The following is a 20,589-nucleotide window of genomic DNA, read 5'->3' as shown; positions in this document are numbered from 1 at the left end:
GTTCATCTATAATTACCACGTAACGTACTCCGCAATTTAAATCTGCCCGTGTGAGCCCGGCCTTAGGACCAGACAGTTCTGAGACAGCTCTCCGTTCTAAACTACAGGAGCTTAAAGTTAAAGTAGTGGCAACAGATAAGAAAACACAACCTACAATGCATGCTGGGATTGCTTTTCAACTATGGGACCTAACAGTGTTAATTCCAATATCACTAAAAAGGAAAGATAATAGCATCATCATAAATCACAACCACAGCCTTTTTTAATCCAAGAAAGTGTCTTGTTACAGTAAGATAGTGAGACTTGTAGGCACCTGTCTTCAGAATTCTCTGCTGGACATGCAGTCTTTTCCCTGGATTATATACGCATTCGCCTGTATTTTTCTGAACACATCTTGTATGGCAGGTAAAATGGGGATAAGTGTTATATATCTTAGCACAGTGTCACTCTGACATTTGCTGTATATTTTACACTGCGGGAATTTTGCTTTTGTAGCTGATGGATAAAACTTTTTTTTGAAGATGGCTTTATGTAAAAACGTTGTATCCAAATTCCATTATGCAACCAGTATACAAGGTTTATGACGGAGCAGGTTATTTAGCACACATCATCATATTCCAACAAACATTGATCAGCCACAATGTTGAAAGCCCCTATTGTGTAGACCCCACTAGGCTCATCACGGCATGGACTCCCCGAAACCTCCGGCGGTTTCCTTACCTTGTCATATTCCTCAGATAACAATTTTTTCAGTGTAACAGGGCATATTATCCTACTGAAAGAGGCCACTGCCATTAGAGAATAGTGTTGCCATGATGGGATGCACTTGATCTGCAACAATATTTAGGTAGGTGGTACATTTTAAAGCAGCATCCATATAAAATCCAGGACCCAAGGTTTGCCAGCAAAACATTGCCCTAAGTATCACACTGCCTTCATCAGTTTGCCTCTTTCATATACTGCCCCTGGTAGGTCCTCATGGTGCTTCAGGCAGTGGACAAAAGCTAGCAATGACACTCTGCCTGATCTGCGGCTAGGTAGCTCCATATGTAGCAAGTTATGATGCATACCTATTTCAGTCATTTGTGCTGCAGTAAGGCCGGCTGCACATGGGAGAGCCTGAATCCAGCTGTGACACTGCGTACCTGCAAAATCTGTGTTGTGGATGACCGCGGACACTCAATGTTGGTCATGTGCTGTACAGATTAAAAAAAATATTTGTATTTCCCGCGTCATCGTCTAATGTTAATTGTAGATGGGCTGCGGGTCAGACGGCCTCCATTGACTTTTACGGAGGCTCTCTATGTGGGGTCCGAAGCAAAATAGAGCATGCTGTGATTTTTCCTCCGCTTGCGGAATGCGCAAATAGTTTTCACAAGTGTGGAGGAAAAAGTGAAAGTACATACCCTTCAATGCGTGTGGTTTGCAGCGGATCCTCTGTGCGGACACCAACCACGGATTCCACAATAGGAATCTAGACATGTGAAGCCAGTTTAACTCTATGAGATCAGACCAGATGGGCTAGCCTTTGGTTGTCAGGGTGCCTATGACCTTGTCATTGGATCACTAACGATCCTTTCTTGGACCACTTTTAGTAGTTACTAATCCCTGCACAACGGGAGCACCCCATTGCCATTTTGGAAATACTCTGATACAGTTGCCTAACCATCACAATTTGGCCTTTGTCAAAGACTTTCAGATCTTTATACTTGCCAAAACATCAACTTCAAGAACTGACTGATCACTTGCGCAATGTATTCCAGCCTTTGATGGATACCATTGTCATAAGATGTCAATGTTATTTATTTCAACTGACTGATCAATATACTCTACAGAATTGTTCAGATATTGTTATCGCTCACACCAGGTCTTGTCGCCAGCCCAGCAAGACTCACAGTAATTTCCCCTATCTTCCCCACTAGAGATATTTCCAAACCAATTAATCTTCCAGTATGTTTTGGGGAGTTTAAAAGGAAAATGAAGTAATTGGAAGAAAAATGAAAACAAACTAAATGCAGATGTTGTCCTCAGCTGGATTCAAATTAACCACCGTTCATTGATTCATATGTTGTTCATCACTCTAACAAGCATTTTTACACAGTATGGGTACTTTTGGATGGGCTGATAGTTGTCTGAGAAGTTGCTTAAATGAGTGACTATAGGCGTTCTATGTAAACTCAAGACCCAACAGGGCAAGTGAGCGAGAAATGTTCACTTGTTGGAGTTGCTTGGTTTTTATGTCACCTAAAAACCAAGTAACTATTGATGCGTGGAAACAGGAAGTCCTTCATCTCTGAACCTTTGCCTATTTATTCTGAAAGGAGGTGGTAAGCCAGAAGAGATCCCTGGAATGCTCCGTCTCCATTCAGTGAGCGATTATCACTCCTGTGTGAAAGCACAGGGGCAATAATGATTGGGATGGCTATTGGGAGCTTAAGAACCAGTTGGCCTGTGTAAACCCTATTATTATACTTAAGCAGAACATATGGCAAACTACACAAATCCTACAAAAATACATATTTAATACCCATTCTAGAACTTGATAATCAGACATTGCATGCAGCACAGCCGCTTCTCATTGAATAAACCCATATTTAAACATTGTAACAGTAAAATTCCATTTTTAACAACCAACAAAAGTGATTTCTCAGGATTATTTTGTTTCTGTTGATTTGCAGGGGCCCTGGGGCTTGTAAAACTCATGCTTGTTCTGTAAACTATCAAATACTTATTTAATAGCCTTTGTGGGGCCCATTTATTCTTGGCACTTCAAGTTTCATTGATCTGTGTGTCTTCTTGTTTCAAAATACAAATGATATTTTTAATGACTAACCCTAATTTCAAGAGAAACTCCATGGTTTCAAAGATTTATATTTCTTGGAAACTGCTAATCCAGACACAAGGGGCAAGGTGAGAATCTAGTGTTGAAATACAATTGTGTGAATACATTGCAAGGCTTGCTGCTGGATTTCTCTTCTGTATTAGGTTTGTGTGATTTTTCACTGTTATTAGTATATGCATATCTGAGCTAATGCAATTTGTTCTTGTGTACGCAGAACACAATAGTTACAGGCTTTCTATTTTGCATTCAGTCTTTAGACTAAAGGCCCATTTACATGCAAAGATAATCTTTCAAACGATTGAAAGATTGAAAGTTTTAGTGATCTTTTTGCATAGTTTTAATAAGCACTAATGTCCATTAACACTTTATCATCTTCATTTGCATGTAAATGGGCGTCCACCAGCTATTTGCAGAGCCCAGCATGTGACTAACAGCTGCATTGTTCTTGTCACTGCTGCCAGCAGAATACAATGTAATCTCCTGTGCCCAAGGAGAATACAGCATGCAGTGGAGAGATACTTGGCTGAACAATGGATTTTAAGTCCACCTAAAAATCATTGTTCAGAAGAAAAGTGCATGATGCCTCCGTTTATATGTAACGATTATCGCTCATTTTTGTTCATTTGAATGAATTTTGAGAAATAATCGTTACTTGTAAACAGGCCTTGAGTAACTAACACTTAAGGTCCTTTTAGATGGGACCTTAAGGATGTTGGGTAAACGATGCCTCACACTCGCCGAAATGATGCTCGCTCCTGTGCTGTTACAATGGAGTGAGTACCGTTGGCATCATTCATAGCTCTGCCGGAATGGAGGTGCAGCAGCCCAGGAAACCTTCTCCCCCCACCCACCTTCATTCACAGTAAGCAGACACTCATTCAAATGTGAATGATTGCTGTTTACAGAGAAAGGCATGTTGTTGAGTTTTCTGCATGCAGAAATTGAACGAATGAACAATTTTCATTCATTCAGTTGCTGCATGTGTTTACACAGGACTATTATTTTTTAAATTCCCACTAGAGCATGGGAATCTGAACAATTCCGAATGATAATCATCCAATGTAAAAGGGCCATTGATGCCTTTTTTTTAACAAAGCATGAGAATCTCACAATTCTAGCTTGCCTGAGCAAATGACCTGGTGATATCATCACCAGCTGGTTCACGCTCGGGTGGCATGTTTAGACTGCAGGATTCTCTTTGAGAATCATACAGTTCTCATTCACTGATCATTCAGTGTTTTACATTGGCCTGTGAACATACGGCCAGCAATTGAGCGAGAAGTTGCTCAGTTGTCGCTAGTTGTTCCATTTCAGCTCACTGAAATGCAACGACTACTGCGCAGCTTCTTGTTTATAGTGAATGGAGGTGGGCAGGCCAGAATGATACACGGCCCGTCCTGCCTCCAATGCCTTGAATAAATTATCACTCCCTTGTAAAGGTACTTTAACCAAACAGCTATTCGGCATGATTCTCCAAATTGCAAACACCGTGATCCAAACATTCATAGCAATGCATCCAATATTTAGATTACTTGCTTTTCTGGACTTCTCCCTCTTTATTTCATTGTTCAATATAATATCGTCTTTTGACTGTACCACAATGGAAAACATATTGTTGTCATATGAGTAAGGCTTATTAATAATTCTACTAATTAAGAACCACAGATGGTATAGCAGACAAAGCATGACAAAAATACTCGCGAACTGAAAGTAAATGTTATTCTTGTTCATTGCATAATCAGATCAACAAAAATGAAAAAGGATAATAAATATTCTTAAAGTTTTAGAATGCACTTACCTAAGTACATGTGTGGATCCATTTATAGTTGTCGTAGAACATGGTATAGTTTGCCCCAATATGGAAGGTCTTCGATACTTCTCATCACCGCAGCACAAAATGATGAGGAAGGCACGCCTGAAAGACTTGTTCAAAAAGGCATACAGGAAAGGGTTCAACCCTGAATTTATGTAGCCTAACCAGAGAAATGCTGTCCATAGTTGGTCTGGTACTCTGTAGTCTATGAAAGGGTCAACCACGTTGGTGATAAAAAATGGGGCCCAACAAAGGCAGAAACAACCCATGATAATGCACAGTGTCTTAGCAGCTTTGGTTTCTGTCTTCATCCTGTGAGTCGTATGTTGATCAGGATGCTGATGTCGATGGTCTGCTGGGGCGCCGGCCCGCTGTAAAACTCCAATTTGTCTGGCATGTTCTCGGGCTGTGACGTAAATACGATAGTAAGCGAGCACCATCAAGAAAAAAGGAATGTAAAAAGCTACCACCGAACAGGTTATCGCATACGGCTTGTTCACCATAAAAATACAATATGTGGAATTGGAGTCTTTGTTGAATTTTCTCTTTTCTATCTGAAAAAAGGAAAACAAGAGTGGAAACGTTTATTGGTATAATGAGTAAACTTTAGGAAATAAATTACTAAACTGATTAAAAACAAAAAAAGATGTCCAATAGCAGTGTAAACAACAGCAGGATGTGAGACAAGAGGTGAGTAATTAAGTTACAAAGATAAAAGAAACACTAAATGTGGTGAACACAAAAGAAAATATATCTTTTGTTTGCTATAAAGGAATCATCTGTAGAAGAGGCCATATCACCCTGCTTTGACTGCAACATGAGACTAGAAATGCAAAGCCTGACCCCTGGCTCAGTCCTATCCTCATCTTTCTGAAGCCAAAATTGGAAGCGATTACAAGGCAAAAAATGTATTCCCAACTTAACTTTATTGTTAAGATGTGACAAATGTGAGATATGTCTTTGTACATTTTTTCTCTCACATCTGTGAATTTAATCTAGTTAATAGTGAGATAGCGTAGGTTCTGATGTACGCACGGTGGCCTTGCCGTGGCACGTCAGCTTATGTGTCTTGGCCAAAATGCTAACTAACGCCCACATTTATCAGTATTTTTTTGGAAAAATACTATAGATGCTGAGGGAGCTCAGGATGTCATGCCAGTGTGGTGCACTGTGGTAATACAGGGCGATCCACTGCTTTGCCAGTATGGGTTTTAACCCTTAAAGTGTGGTGCACTTATCTATGGCTGACATATTTGGTATCGGTTCACATGTGCAGACTATTTTGTCTGAAGTCACTCCTCCCCCAATTTGGTTTGAGGTGTGTGGCTGCATTTTAGTCTGCGCTGAACAATTGCTGCCTCCTATTGCAATCTGGCACTCTGCATGCTAGTAAGGAACATGGGGATTGAGTCTGTTCTGCAACATATCAGGGGATGCATTTTTTGGCTTCCTTTTCTATGAGTTATGTCTTTGTACATTTGTTCTCTCACCTCTGTGATTTTTTAATTATTAATGTTTAAAATTAGTGTTACGTTAAATACATTGCCATATTTATTACTCAAAGTCTTCACTAATCTCTAATGGGGAGTGTACTGTAACTTTAAGGGTGCATTCACATATTGCGGGGTTGTTGGAGATTTTCCACAGTTTAATGAATATGCAGCAAAGCTGCAACAAAATCCGCATCAAAATTTTGGCATGGATTTTCGTATGATCTGTAGCAAATTATTATCACGAGGTGATAGCACTGGAGCAGCAAAGGGACTGAGGCAGCAACCCACATGATTCTCACATTGGCGCATGCTTGCTATCATTCTGGCGCTTGGTGCTAACAAGTGTACATCTCTGTCTGTGTATGCTGGATTGTTTCACTTGGAGATGTTCCAGCCCAGTCAGCTAATGAGCATTAGTCTTTGCACATTTATTCTGGCTCCTCATCTGGGAGGGTGCCGGTTATACTTTTTGTCAGTTTGTATTGACACAAGTCTGAAGGTATTTCTGGTCAGGTCTAGGGACTACTGTCTGAAGCCTGCTGCCTGAAGGTGTTCTGGTCCAGTCTGCGATTCCCTGTCTTTTCTGATTTACCAATCAAGCTAAGTTTGTTGCACATTCACTTCATCACCTGTGAAACTGTTTAGCACCTTGCTGCCCTGAGTGTTTGTGTTCATTCATATATTGTGTGTCATCGATCCTATGCAACTATCTGTGTCATGCTAGGAAAAGTTAGGATCTCCCTAGGTTCGTGCGGTGGGGTTGCCCTTATCAGGGCGAGTGCTCCGCTCTTAGGAAGGGATCCTCATGTCTGTGGTTTAGGGTCAGATTCCCTTTCGCCCCACATTTTGATGTTGTTATTCATACATTTGGTTCTCCAAGTTAGAATTTTGATTGTATATTCATCCTGTTTGCATATTGAATTTATGCCCGTGTAGGCCGTGTTGAATAAGCCCTACTTATTAACAATTTCACTTTTTCAATTGCTATGTATCCCCAAAATCTGCATTAAAATATCCACCAAATAGTGCTGATTTTGGTGCAGATTTGCTGCAGATTTTAGCCCTTATTCCTTTTCCAGTATCAGTTATCATAACAAATCACCAGACCATAAGTACTTATTCTGAGCTAAACTATTACTTATTTTCCACTGCCTACCTATGTTAACAGCTTAATCTGACAGCTTGTAATCACTTACATCTGTTTATAATCACAATATACAATTAGGCTATGTCAAATTGGCATCTGAACCAACAAGCACCCTACCCTAAGTGGCACTCAATTTTCTTTACTTGCATACCATAGATACACTTTTACCAAAATGTGTCAAAGACCCAAATTTCAAATCCTTTTTTTGTCTATTTATGCACTGTATCTATGTTAAAAAATAATTCCCTATATGCTAACAATTTAAAAAATTTTAGAATTTCAAAAACAGATCTTTTTAACAACTTAATGCTTCTCCTTAGAATTCTGATTCAGATAATCTAAAGAGTTGTGTGAAGTTAAACATGGAAGAACACAATTTATGGATATATATGAATGCTACCTTACAATATCTTAAGATACATAGTTGAACGTTAGTGTAAGGACACCCTACATATAAAAGTGATTTAACGAGGTGAAACCTGATCACAATAAAATACTTACAGAATTATAATGCAATATCCATTCAGATACTATATTGTCCAAACCCTATAGCTGTCCAGGTCAAACTCAAAGGTTTATTACTAATTTTATTGAATATTATTGAATTCGGAAAGCTCGATTCACAATGATAGCATACAAATGACTTTTTTGCAAAGAGCTATTTTCCATGAAGAGTAGAGCAACCTGTCCACATATCTAGGGAATATTACAATTTCTTGTACACAATGAAACAGCAGAACACTTCTTTCATTAGCAGTATCATTTAATGTCAATTACTTGTTCACACAGCGGAATCCGCATCAATTTTTTGGCATGCACATTCTTCCTTAAAATTCATTGCAGTGCCACAGATTTGCACTTGCAGTTACCATAGATCCACGCACAGATTAAGCCATTTTCAATGGAGCACATCTGATGCAAATTTTCTGACACAGATTCCTCATCAAGAAGTGATATTTTGCGTTTCATTTTTTCTCCACGAGTTACAAATTTACGTCTAGAAGAAATCTGTGACATATAGACTATGGCACAGATTTTTACTAGTATGCATTGATGGAATTTGGATGTGGATTTTGCTGCAGATTTGATACAGAATCATCATGGACTCTATCGAATTTGTAGAGAAATACATCATGTCAACATAGGCTTAATGGTGAAACACATAAGTAAAATGAATAAATGTTTCTCCGTATAGTTATTCATTAGCGTGCAGTACAGACTACAAATGAAATGTTTTTGATAAATATCATGAGGGTCAGGCTTAGTAGTAGATTCCAATTGTCAAAAAATCTGCATTTCTTTGATCAAAAAAAATGAGTTGTCGCCACTTGGCAGCATGCTGTGTACTCTGTTTTTGGCACTGATCACAAAAGGCTTCAGCATGGCAGCAGTTAAAGGTATGTTAACACATTCAGAATTCGCCTATAAGAAATTCAACGTCTACATTTCTAAGAATTAAAGGTTGATTTTAAAATCTGTTTATTATTCCTTTGGTCATTTATACAGCATTCACTTACATTAGCTGAGGAATATTGGCATATTCTGTTGCGATTTTAGACGTTGAATCAGTGCCTATATCCTGGCAGATTCTGAACTTGTGAACATGGCCCTTGAGAACACTGTGGCTGGCAGGAATGGGGGCACGGGCTAAGCATGGGTGTACTATAGAATGGAAGTCATTGTAGGACTGCCACTTGGTAGTGTTATAGGGAATTTTGGCATTGAAATATTATGTTATGGCATGCCATGAAATGCTAATGCTATATGGACAGTACTCTTGGGGTCCGAAGACCAACACTCCTTGTGGACGATGTGGCTGGTGCTTGAAGGGCACCTTAACATGGGCTGTAAAAGCTGTGGAATTTCAGCAGCAGGATTTGCTGCGGAAATTCACAGCATTTACAGTACAAGCCATGTGGAGGAGATTTCAGATTCTCTTATTGGAAACATTGTGGCATTAACTCTTATAAAGGTTACTGTTACCAACAATGTTATGGAGCACATATTTAGCCAAAGGCAGCCTATTGACTAGCACAGATGCAGAAGGAAACTATAATGATTCTCTAACTTACATTAAAGGGGTTGTCCCGCGGCAGCAAGTGGGTCTATACACTTCTGTATGGCCATATTAATGCACTTTGTAATGTACATTGTGCATTAATTATGAGCCATACAGAAGTTATAAAAAGTTTTATACTTACCTGCTCCGTTGCTGGCGTCCTCGTCTCCATGGTGCCGACTAATTTTCGCCCTCCGATGGCCAAATTAGCCGCGCTTGCGCAGTCCGGGTCTTCTCCTGTTCTCTATGGGGCTCCGTGTAGCTCCGCCCCGTCACGTGCCGATTCCAGCCAATCAGGAGGCTGGAATCGGCAATGGACCGCACAGAAGAGCTGCGGTCCACGGAGGAAGAGGATGCCGGCGGCCATCTTCACCGGTAAGTATAGAAGTCACCGGAGCGCGGGGATTAAGGTAAGCGCTCCGGTAAGCTTTCTTTAGGTCCCTGCATCGGGGTTGTCTCGCGCCGAACGGGGGGGGGGGGGTTGAAAAAAAAAAAAAACCCGTTTCGGCGCGGGACAACCCCTTTAAGTCCAAAGGTTACTTGAAAGTCTACAGAAATACAAGTGTTAGGTTGTGCTTCTGGGATCTGTAGTTCTATGAGATTCCATGAGCATATCTTCTCAGCTGCAGGTTAATTGAGCTGGCTGGGTGTGCTACTCTCCACCAACCAATCCCTCTTGTCTGCTGCACATAAATACCAGCTTCTCTTGTGAGAGAATGCTGGTCATTTTATCTGGTCTTTGAACTCTGTATTAATCCCACTCAGAGCTGGGGTTGTGCATGCTTGTCTGAAGTGTCTCTCTCACCTTCCCTGAGGATGGTTTGGAGACCTGTTGTCCCTCCCCTCCCTGCATCCTGGGGTGCATGCATCCAGTAGTGTGTGATACGGTGACCGCGTAGGTGCATACACCTGCATGTTTCTCCCTATCCCTTTACAGATGCAGCCTCCAGATGTCTGATGTCTTGTGCATGTGCCAAATGGGTGATGCCTGACACTGTTCCCTGTATCTTAGCGCGGTGGCTGACTTTCTTCTCCCGTGGTGTGAGGGCACTTGGGCTAGCTATGGTTTACTATCTGTATGTATGTAAGTTCTGGGTGGGGTTCCTGTACTATGTGGTATGCATAACCCTGTATGTTGGTGTGAACAGCAACTTAGTAACATAGTAACATAGTAACATAGTATGTAAGGCCGAATGAAGACATTGTCCATCTAGTCCAGCCTGTCTATCCTACTGTGTTGATCCAGAGGAAGGCAAAAAACCCCAAGGCCAGAAGTCAATTAGCCCTTTTGGGGAAAAAATTCCTTCCCGACTCCCTAATGGCAATCAGACTGTTCCCTGGATCAACCCCTAATAGTTCCTACCTGCCTATATTCCAGGATTGACACTTAACCTAATATTTATATCCTGTAATATCCTTCTTCTTGTCTTGTATGTCTGTGCAAGTGGCCAGATTCGTGCTGTATGCGCAGTCCTGTTCTGTGTGGTATGCATGACCTTGTGTGTTGGTGTGAACAGAGACTTGTTTTGTATGTCTGTGCAGGTGGGCAGACATGAGGTGTGAACTGTCATGTTCTGAGTTTAGTATGTGTGCACAGTGTTGTGGCCTTTGTGTTTTGTAAATATATCCAGATTCCTAATCAGGGGTATCCAGGGCCCAGATGGAAACAGTGGGGCTGTCCTTATCAGGACAATCACCCCACTTGTAGGCAGGGGTTCCCCACTTTCCCTTATTAGTAAGGGAGGTGTCCTTCCATCTTTAACTACAGAGGTGTAATTAGTCCCTGCGAATGCTATAAGAGTGTTACAGTTTTATTAGGACACCATCTTGCATCCGTGCTGAGGAGTAGCGCTTCAGTGCGCCGCATGGACGCAGCAACTAGAAGTTATAGCCCCCTGGGATTTCTCTGAAAATGGTTGCCCACCCCTCACTTATTCATTTTTTTCCCAAAGTATACTTTAGAATTGAAGGGTGATATTTGGCAGAAAATATTTTATTTGCCTGTTCAGTATTTTGCATTATAGATCAAATTTAGTACATAATTCAATACACAATATTATTTTCTCAATTAAAAAATGCAAATATAAATTGTAATAAAATTACATTGTTTTTGTGGGTTTTTAAGGTAGTTCCTGTTTGAATTTATCTACATCTTAAGCAAAAAATGGTAAAAACAATTTTGGTTGAGAAAGTGTGTTGCTTAACTCTGTACACCTCCTGCTACAGGTACAATTAAATCTGCTAAACCATCACACCAATATAACTAGGTAATATATTCCATTGAATTTGCTCTATCTGTTTCTCTTTTTTGAGAATTAATCTGCTGGGATGAGTAAGAGGGAAATAGACTATTACAGATAGGGAACTGGAAGGATTGCTGCACTCTTTTTAGCCTTGTTAATAATAAACTGCCAGATTCTCCCTTTGTTCCTGCTGTCATTCAGATAGATCCTACTATTGCCGGGACTATGTTAATATAGGAGGCTTTCATTTTGCTTTTAACATTCTGATTCTGGGTAATTCCTATGACTCATTCTAATACATTTCAGCATCTGAATGTATTGCTAAAATTAATTTAATACTTGTCTGACAGTATAAATGTGGAGCATTTCTAAAAGGGGTGAGGAAGAAACTACGGTAATACTATTAAATTGCTATCAGTGGAATGACTCTTCGGCTGGCTTATCACTTCCAATATTTTAGACTTAAGTAAATAAATAACTTTCTGTAAGTTGCTGCAGGAAATAACTGGAAGTTGCTTAAAAAATAAACTGTAGAATGCCAATAGCACTGAATATTGTGAATTTACCATTCCTCAAAGTAATTGAGCAAACACATGATGCTCTCAAAGTGAATGTGCTAAGCGCTTCAAGGAAATAAGGGGCATCCGATGGGAAATTAGAAAAAGTAGCAACACATACAGTACAACTAAATTTAATATTTGTAGAATACTTTTCAAAACTTACTGTATTTTGGCTATATGAACAAATTTCAGTCTTTATTGATATGGTTTTGTTCAGAATTGTTCTAATGATTATTCATTAGGCTTTCAGGTATTTTTACATTATGAATAACATAGCCTGCAGAAATACCCAAACCTTGATATAATCTCAAGTGACTACTTTAAAATCAATGAGCATGGTCAGTATTTGAGGATCTCTCTCTCCATATCAAAAGTGGAACCAGCATATCAATTATGAAAAGAAGACATGAAACCAGTGTGACAAGAACATGAGCAATAGGAAAGCAATATGTTTTGCAAATTTGCCAAAATGTAAAGCTGCTTATTAGTATTGTTTAAAGGGAATTAGGGTGGTTTCACATCAGTGTCGGAACCTCTGCCCAGAGATGCGTCTGAAAATACCGAAAGAAAAAGCACTGCATGCAGCACTTTTCTTCAGTCCCAAAAAAGAGAAGCTGTCCGGTAAGTGACGGAACCATTTAGCCATGGGGATTTCTCTTTCCTGTTCCCAAAATGAAGCAGGAAAGCGGAATTGCTAGTGCAGATGTGAAAGCACTCTAATGGGCTTATTTAAAATTTATGGTTTTGGGCAGTGGTCTTCAACCAGTGGCTTGAGAGCCACATGTGGCTCAGGACCTCTTGTGTGGCTTACCATGGAGTTATGACAATTGATTTTGAAGACATTTCCTAAGAACCTAACAGTGTAATACTAGTATCTAGATTCACACTAAAAAATTTATTAGCAAATGTTTGAAATTCCCCACTTTTTTGTTTCTCAATGTTTTGGCTATTTTGGAAGCAAAACGCAGATTGTTTTATGACCCTGCTACAATAATATTTTTGTTGGATTTTATTTTTCATAACAAGTTAATACATTCTATAAAGAAATACAGTTACAACATTCCAATCAGCATATGATTCATAACATTAAATAGGTAGGTAATGGGATGAAAAGAACATCTATTGGTGTAAACAGAAGAGTAAAAGGGGAAGGTGGCTAAAAACCTAGTACCAGGTAAAACAAAGAAAAAGGTTGTGGGTATGGCTCTAATAGGTTATCAATTATTTGACAGAAGCATAGGACTCCACCAGATTGGAAATTGTGATATTTATCCAGATATACGCCAATTGCAAGAAATCCATGATCTATATATATTTTGGAATTTCAAACCTGTAATTTTCTAATATTTTTTCCTGAACCTATGTTTGATTGATCAGAGTGATAGTTTCTCTATATGCAATGTCAGTACTTTTCAAATGTCTAAGAATAACCAAATGTGATAATGTCAACACTTTCTTTCCAAGAATTTGAAATTTCAGTGGGATTATGTGGGAGTTAATGTAAGGGGGATTTCAGGAAAGTGCTACCAACCAAGGAAGACAGCAGCTGAAACAGTATGATGCACTACTGCTGGAGAGAAGGGCAGTATCATAATATATGTAGTGGTGATCCCTTGTCATCACAATTTCTTCAATGGTCAACCAAGCATTCAGGGTAGATCCGTCCCAGATTAATGAGCGTATAATACCATTTTGGTGTGATTTTCATGAATGATCTCCAGTTTGAAATATTTAGGTATGGGATAGCATATTGAAGTAAATCTAGCTGTAGTGTTTTAGAAGACAGCGTTGTTGTTTTCACTGATTATGGAATTTTTTCCAAACTATTAAGGAAGTTTCAGTTAGTGGAGAGAGGTAGGGTGGTAAAGGCTAATGCCACAATGGAACTATGAGTAAAGATTTGTTTAAGACATAGAAAGCTAAATGATGTCCGAGATTTGGTTTTCATGGGCTAGTTGAGAAACAAGTGTTGCTGTATAGTAGTCTTAACTGTCTGGAAGGTCTAAGCCTTCTCCCCATCTATCCTTGGTGTGTATGGTGTTGGTCACCTGAAGTTTGTGTTGTGCCCAGACAAAATTAAATAGGATTCTGTTCATGTCTGTGAAAAAATGTCATGGCAGATCAATAGAAGGGTATGCAATAAGTATAGTAGTTTTGCCAGTAGAAGCATTTTAAAGGTAGTGATTCTTGGTATCCACAATATCTCAAATTTAGCCAGTTTTCCTGCAATATTTTCAATATTGTTATGCCCAGGTATTTTATACCTTCATTTCGCCAATCAAAAGGATGTTTATGTTGTAGATAGTATATGAAATCATTGGGGATATTCATGGCCAAGATTTGAGATTTCTGTTCATTTATTTATATCAGTCTAAACTATTTTTATGGTCTCCAGAACATTATCAAGAGATGGTATGGGGTCTGTTCATGTCAGAATGATATCACCTGTGTATAATGATAGTACTTGGGAACAGTCTCCAATCTGTATTGCTTTAATTATGGTATTTTTTCTTTGGACTGGGCTAAAGGTTCTAAAGATAATATAAAGATCAGAAGAGAACGAGGGCATCCCTGTCTAGCGCTGATTGTAATTTTGAAGTCATCTGACAATGCACATTAGTGAATACTAGAGCTGCAAAAGCATATGGACAATTTATACAGTCAAAGGACTTTTTAGCATCCATAGCAAGAAAAAACGCTGGGACTATTGTGGACTTCATAAGCTGTGCAAGACTTAAGACTGTTTTGGTATTTTCTGTCGACCTTTCACAAATCCAACTTAATCTTCTTTGATCAAAGATAGTTTTGCACAGGTTTAGGGATAAAATGTTTTGGAAAGTTTTATAAAAGGCATTTATAAAACCATCTGGGCTAGGTGATTTACCAACTGCTGGGAAATTGATATGTTTCAGCACTTCTATAATTGTGATCGGTGAGACAAGAGCCTCCTTTTGGGTTTCAGAGCTGGCAGGTAGTTTAATATTCTACAAATATTTTTGAATTTAATGTGTGGTGCTTGGAAACAAATGGGGCGTCTTTTAGATTATAAAAAGTAGGATTTGTGAGTTTTCCTTTTTTGTTTTGGTAAATTAGATAGGGTTCTGTGATTTTTAATATTGGGCTTTAAGACAGGAATATTAACAAAAACATCCATGATGGTTGGCCACTCACCCTTGCATCAAGTTGTCCCTGTGAAGAGCTCATCTTTAGTCTCTGTTTCACTGGGCTGGCCGAAGAGGAAGAGGCTGCATCTACCATGCAGTCAGAGAGTTGATGAAGATGAGTGACTTGTTTCAGGAACTCTTGCCTGGCTTTTGCAGAAATTTCTTTCATGTTATTGAGTGCATTTGCAAGGTGTTGCTGAAAACCCTCATCAGAAAATAGTTTGGAGCTGGATCCTCACCTCATTCCTTCGGATTTTAGATGTTCTGGTGAGCGCTAGGGAAGCTTCCATGTGATCTTCCGGCTGTGCCATCTTGGCCCCACATCGGGGACTGAGAGAAGAAGAAATTGATCAGCTTCTCTAGCTTGGATGAAGGTCGCTTGTTTCATCCTGGATGGTTAGGCAACAGGTGAGGTCCATTCAGCTATTGAATATGTGCTTGGAGTCACTTTAGAGCCCTGGAGATTCAGGAGCTCTGCAATCAGGCATTTACATGCTCCCTGAATGGAGCTGCTTTTTTGTAGGGTGATCTGTTTTTTTTCTATGGGTGCATATGACTTTCTGATTACTTTTAGTTAATTTTTTTTAGGAGACGGGGTATTATGTTTTTTTTTGCTTTGACATTCACCATGTAGGAGAAATAATTATATATTTTAATAGTTCAGACTTTTATGAATGCGGGCCATACTAACTTTATTTATTTCTTTTCAAAAATGTTATTTAACCTATTTTTACATTTTTTTAGTCCTTACCTGACTTGAACTTGCAGTAGCTTAATTGCCTCTGTAATACTCCAGTATTGCAGTGTAATGTATTTTTTACGATTAGACCTGCAACAATTCACTGAGGCCCTGGCCTCACCGCTGCGCCAATAGTATATGACTAATGCAAGTAATAGCTTGGCTGTGGTTGATAGGAAGGTTTGTAAGCAGCACTTCCGCACTGCAGTGAGTCTGTAAGTGCAGGGGGGCCCACTGGTGGACCAGTATTTGAGACAAAATATCAGATACACAAATAAAGTGCTTATAAACCCCAATTGTACTGCAGCACCATATCAAACATGGTCTATGGACAAGAGTAGCAAAAGTATATCTGAAATACAACAAACCTTTATTCTTAATCTCATACAACCTCTTCAAAATAGGTTATTAACATACAGTATCCCAACATTTTAAAAAGTTGTGTTTATACTTTATATTCAATTAATTTGGTTACAACCAAAATGAACTGCTGTGAATACAAGGAACAACAGACGACTGCAAACTAACTCATTTCTGCTATAGTTACATTAAACCACAACGATATACTTAGTAGACTACATGTCTATGGCCACATTCAAAATGTAAAATGATATACTTTTACCATTTACTAGTTTATAGTCTGTGATCTTTAATTTTGTGTTTTTTTTAACTCACCAAGTCTAGGATGCCAATGCTGTTCCATCCTTGCATAATTGGCAGGAATGATATAAAGGTTGGGATAATCCAACATCCCCCAAGCATCAACATTATTCTCAGTGGAGTCATTTTGTTCCTGTAAACCAGGGGCTGGCAGCAGATAGCGTAGTATCTTAGAAAACACAAAAAAAGTAGATAATTGTGCAGACTGTACAGCATATATACATGATACTGTAGAGAGTTTTATATTATAGTCACATAAAATATTGGGCATATATATTTCTGTTTGACATTTCTATGATAAGGCTTGCAATACACCTAATATTCACCCTCATATATATGTCAAGAAATGTGTACAAGGAGATATCAGCATTCTGTGAGTTTCCGAGAAAACATTACACTGATACAGGAAGGGCTTTTGGAGGGTGAAAAAGGGCATAAGGGAGGATTACTGGAGAAAATTAGATTTTAAATATTGAATTACTGAGAGAAGAGGGAGCTACTGCAGAGAGAATTACAGAGAGGCTGCTGACACTAATAAGTGTTTTACTGTATCACCCCAGTGCTCGGATACCAGAGGGTCCCATACCAAAATGCTTGAGTCTCCCATTGAAGTCAATGGGGTTCGTTACTCGAGTAGAGCTCTCGAATTTTATGAAAAGCTCGACTCGAATAACGAGGACTCGGACTTTTTGGTGCTCGCTCATCTCTAATCTTTACTATTATATATTTCACGTGCTTTTCAGAGGGTACATTACAGAGGAGCAAATTAATTAACAATCCAAACAAGGGGAGTCAGGGCCCGGCTCGCAAGTGCTTACAACCTATGAAAAAATAAGGGTGACATTATCGGCGAAAGTGCTTGAAGTACTATGGTGCAGCAATCCATTATACAACGAAATGTGATATGTCTGCCTAAAAAAAGATATGTTTTAAAGGGATATTCTTTTATTATACTGCAGGGGGTGTAGTAAGGAAACTTGAATAGAACAGAACAGTACATGGCGAAAATGTATCTCTGGCATTCCCACAGAGTTAAATGGAGTAGCAGCATGCATTCAAACTCCTCTTTATCCTCCAGTGAGTAGGAAAGGAAGACATAGTGCTCTTGTTCTCATGAGGTCTGAGGTCTGGATTTATAAAGGAGACTGAACTGAAGTTTGATGCTTCTGCTGCCCGCATCCTAAATTTTCTACTTACAGATGCAGCAAGCGCCACCATGATCACTCACGCATGCTATGGTGATAGTCTAGTACAAAGACCATTCAAAGTCGAAAGCAATGGCCACAAACAGCATAGAGATTGTAGAACCTGTATCCCATTTGCATAGTGCACTAGTGATGATATTAAGAATCGCTACATGTGGTGGTGTCTATGGTATGTGTGGTAGCATTGTTAATATTTTGTACCATCCTACAAGATTTTATTCTGGGAAAAAGCAAATCACAGTAGAATGACAGCCAGTCATCAGAGACTGAGGAGAATAAGAATGCACCCGCATAGAATTACAGTACAAAGAGAAAATGTTTGACAAGAGTGAGTACAGCTGGCTTCGGCATTGTACACTTATGGCTCTCCTAAGTTTATAATTTTTATTAGAAGTAAATGAGGGTGATGGACTATTAGCATGGGCGCTGGCCAACATTGGTAGATGACAAGAGAAGTAGATGAATCCCCTTCTTCCAGTAAAATGTATGGGTGTGCCCCTGGATGTATGGATATTAACTTGTTACCTGTTGAATCCAAAGTAAGACAGCAACTGTGTGAATCCACTGTTCCAATTTTGGAACAATGCCAGATAAAAGGTCAAATTCATTTATTGATTTGTGAAATAATAATTCCTAATATATTACAGTGTTGGTGCAATGTGATAGTATACATTTAGCACAAATTCAATGAAAATAAAGGCAAAGCATTTTCAAGAGTAGAAATAACTAGAGTTTAGTGCAATATCTCATCAATATCAATTTGGAGTCTCCGGTGGTAGCCAGCACAGGCGGGCAACATGGTCAGGCAAGCCAGGGGTTGGTACACAGATAGAATGATGCAGTACAGAGGATTCAGCAGAGACGTAGTTAGACACAAGCCAATGGTTGGTACACGAAGAGGGCAATGCAGTACAAAGGATTCAGCAGAGACATAGTCAGGACAAGCCAGTGGTTGGTACACAAATGACAATCTTCTTTTAAAGGGAGAGGGAAGAGGTAGGAGTTGGTTTAAAGGCTTGGGGCTCAGAGCACAATAAACATGCACTGAAAGAGTGGCAGGGCCAGGCCTTTATAGTGTGCCTAATCAAGAGAACAGAACAGAGCCAGACAGGAAAACAGGAATTGGATTACAGGGGCAATGAACATGAAGCCAGGTTTATGTAGGGGAGCTACTCAAAGGGCTGCATAGCTCGCTAGGAAGAACTTCCGTCTGCAGTACAGGAGTTCCCTGGTTCCAGTCCTGACAGCATCATAGACTAATTTCCTTTAATTTGAAGCTCATTTACTTTAATATCTTTTTGCTCTTTTTTACATCTACAGTGAGAACTGTTAAACTACTGAATGCCTGTCTGGCACTGCAGAAAACATCCAATACTCAGGACATCTGTTTTCACATACAACTGTATAATGCAGGGTGTCCAAAATGTATGCACAGTTCAATAGTGGTTATCTATACCCTTTTTTAAAATCCAAATTCAATATATAATAGCAATATGTAGCATAATGCTGTCTCCAAAGATGTCAATAGCTGTATGATCGTGTGGCTGTCAGGAGAGTCAAATAGAATAGCAGAGGCACACTTGACTTTCGAGCTGTCAAGAAAGTCAAATAGAATAGCAGAGGCACACTTGACTTTCGAGCACCGATGTTGTTCATGGACTAGTTCACCAAAATTAGATGTGTCTGGATGTTAATGGTGACCACATTGAGTACCTAATGTGATTGCAGACGTCAAACATGACTTGCAGCTTTCCTTTGATGTCTATATAAATCCAATTTTTGGCTTTTATGCAGATATTTTTCATGTTTGAGTGTGTATACATTTTTGGGACATCCTGAATATTTTTATGTTCTATTATTACCTGACCTAAAGCAATAAGAATACTACTAGTCTCTTCATAGTGTACAAATCACTGTCACCTCTAGTATAGATTTTTCAGTCTGGTCTATAATTGCTATTATTATGTAGGCATTTGAGACAGACTAGAGCTTAATATTATAACTGACAGCTGTAAAGTAAAATGCTTTCTTCTCATCATGGTATTACTCAGGTCTGTGTACAACACAAAGGTGTCACATGGGAATCCCTGATTAAATTATAATACAATTCAGTATATTCAGTATCATATAATTGTATTAGTATAAAATACCATTTTGTGGCAAGTGACAGTATTTACATAAGCTGAAAATGTGTAATACAGCTTGCATTAAAGCTGTGCTATGTATGATGTACAGCTGCAATCAAAATTAGTCAACCCACATTGGAAATTAGGTTTATTTACCAAATTTGCAAACTTTCAGCGGTTTGCAAAAAACAATCAAACAAGAACAATTTAAAAAGCTCAATGGAACTAATATAACAAGTGGCTTCTCCAAATTCAACACAAAATGCCACTTTTAATGACTGCTGCATTCTCAAATCATTCAACCCCTTGAATAGAATCTTTCATAAGAGCGCACATTTGCAAATCAGCTCACCATCACTGGACCTCAATCAAAGACTCCAAAGAGAGCAAGGCAATATTCTATTCTAGGCCTAGACGAAAAAGTGTTGCAAGCATAAAGAGATTAGATTAAAAGCAACTCATGTAGAAGCTATAAATACAAAATGGAATGCCAAAATGTATTTCGAGCCTACACACCCTGGCTCTTCTTCATAGTCAG

The 20,589-nt window shown here is 39.1% G+C and overlaps 1 protein-coding gene across 1 annotated transcript in view; it reads right to left on the bottom strand.

The window, feature by feature from the left end:
* The window catches only part of HTR4 (5-hydroxytryptamine receptor 4), a 373,357-nt gene that overhangs the window by 124,666 nt on the left and 228,102 nt on the right, over positions 1-20,589 (bottom strand). Inside the window, exons 5-6 of the mRNA XM_066589831.1 lie at positions 16,736-16,889; positions 4,641-5,209 (exon numbers count right to left, since the gene is read on the bottom strand). Coding sequence (XP_066445928.1) covers positions 4,641-5,209; positions 16,736-16,889 — 723 coding nt within the window. The remainder of the gene's footprint in view (positions 1-4,640; positions 5,210-16,735; positions 16,890-20,589) is intronic.

This window comes from Eleutherodactylus coqui, chromosome 2, assembly GCF_035609145.1.
Source record: "Eleutherodactylus coqui strain aEleCoq1 chromosome 2, aEleCoq1.hap1, whole genome shotgun sequence".
NCBI classification, from domain to species: domain Eukaryota; kingdom Metazoa; phylum Chordata; class Amphibia; order Anura; family Eleutherodactylidae; genus Eleutherodactylus; species Eleutherodactylus coqui.
This window is presented reverse-complemented; position numbering and strand designations above follow the sequence as displayed.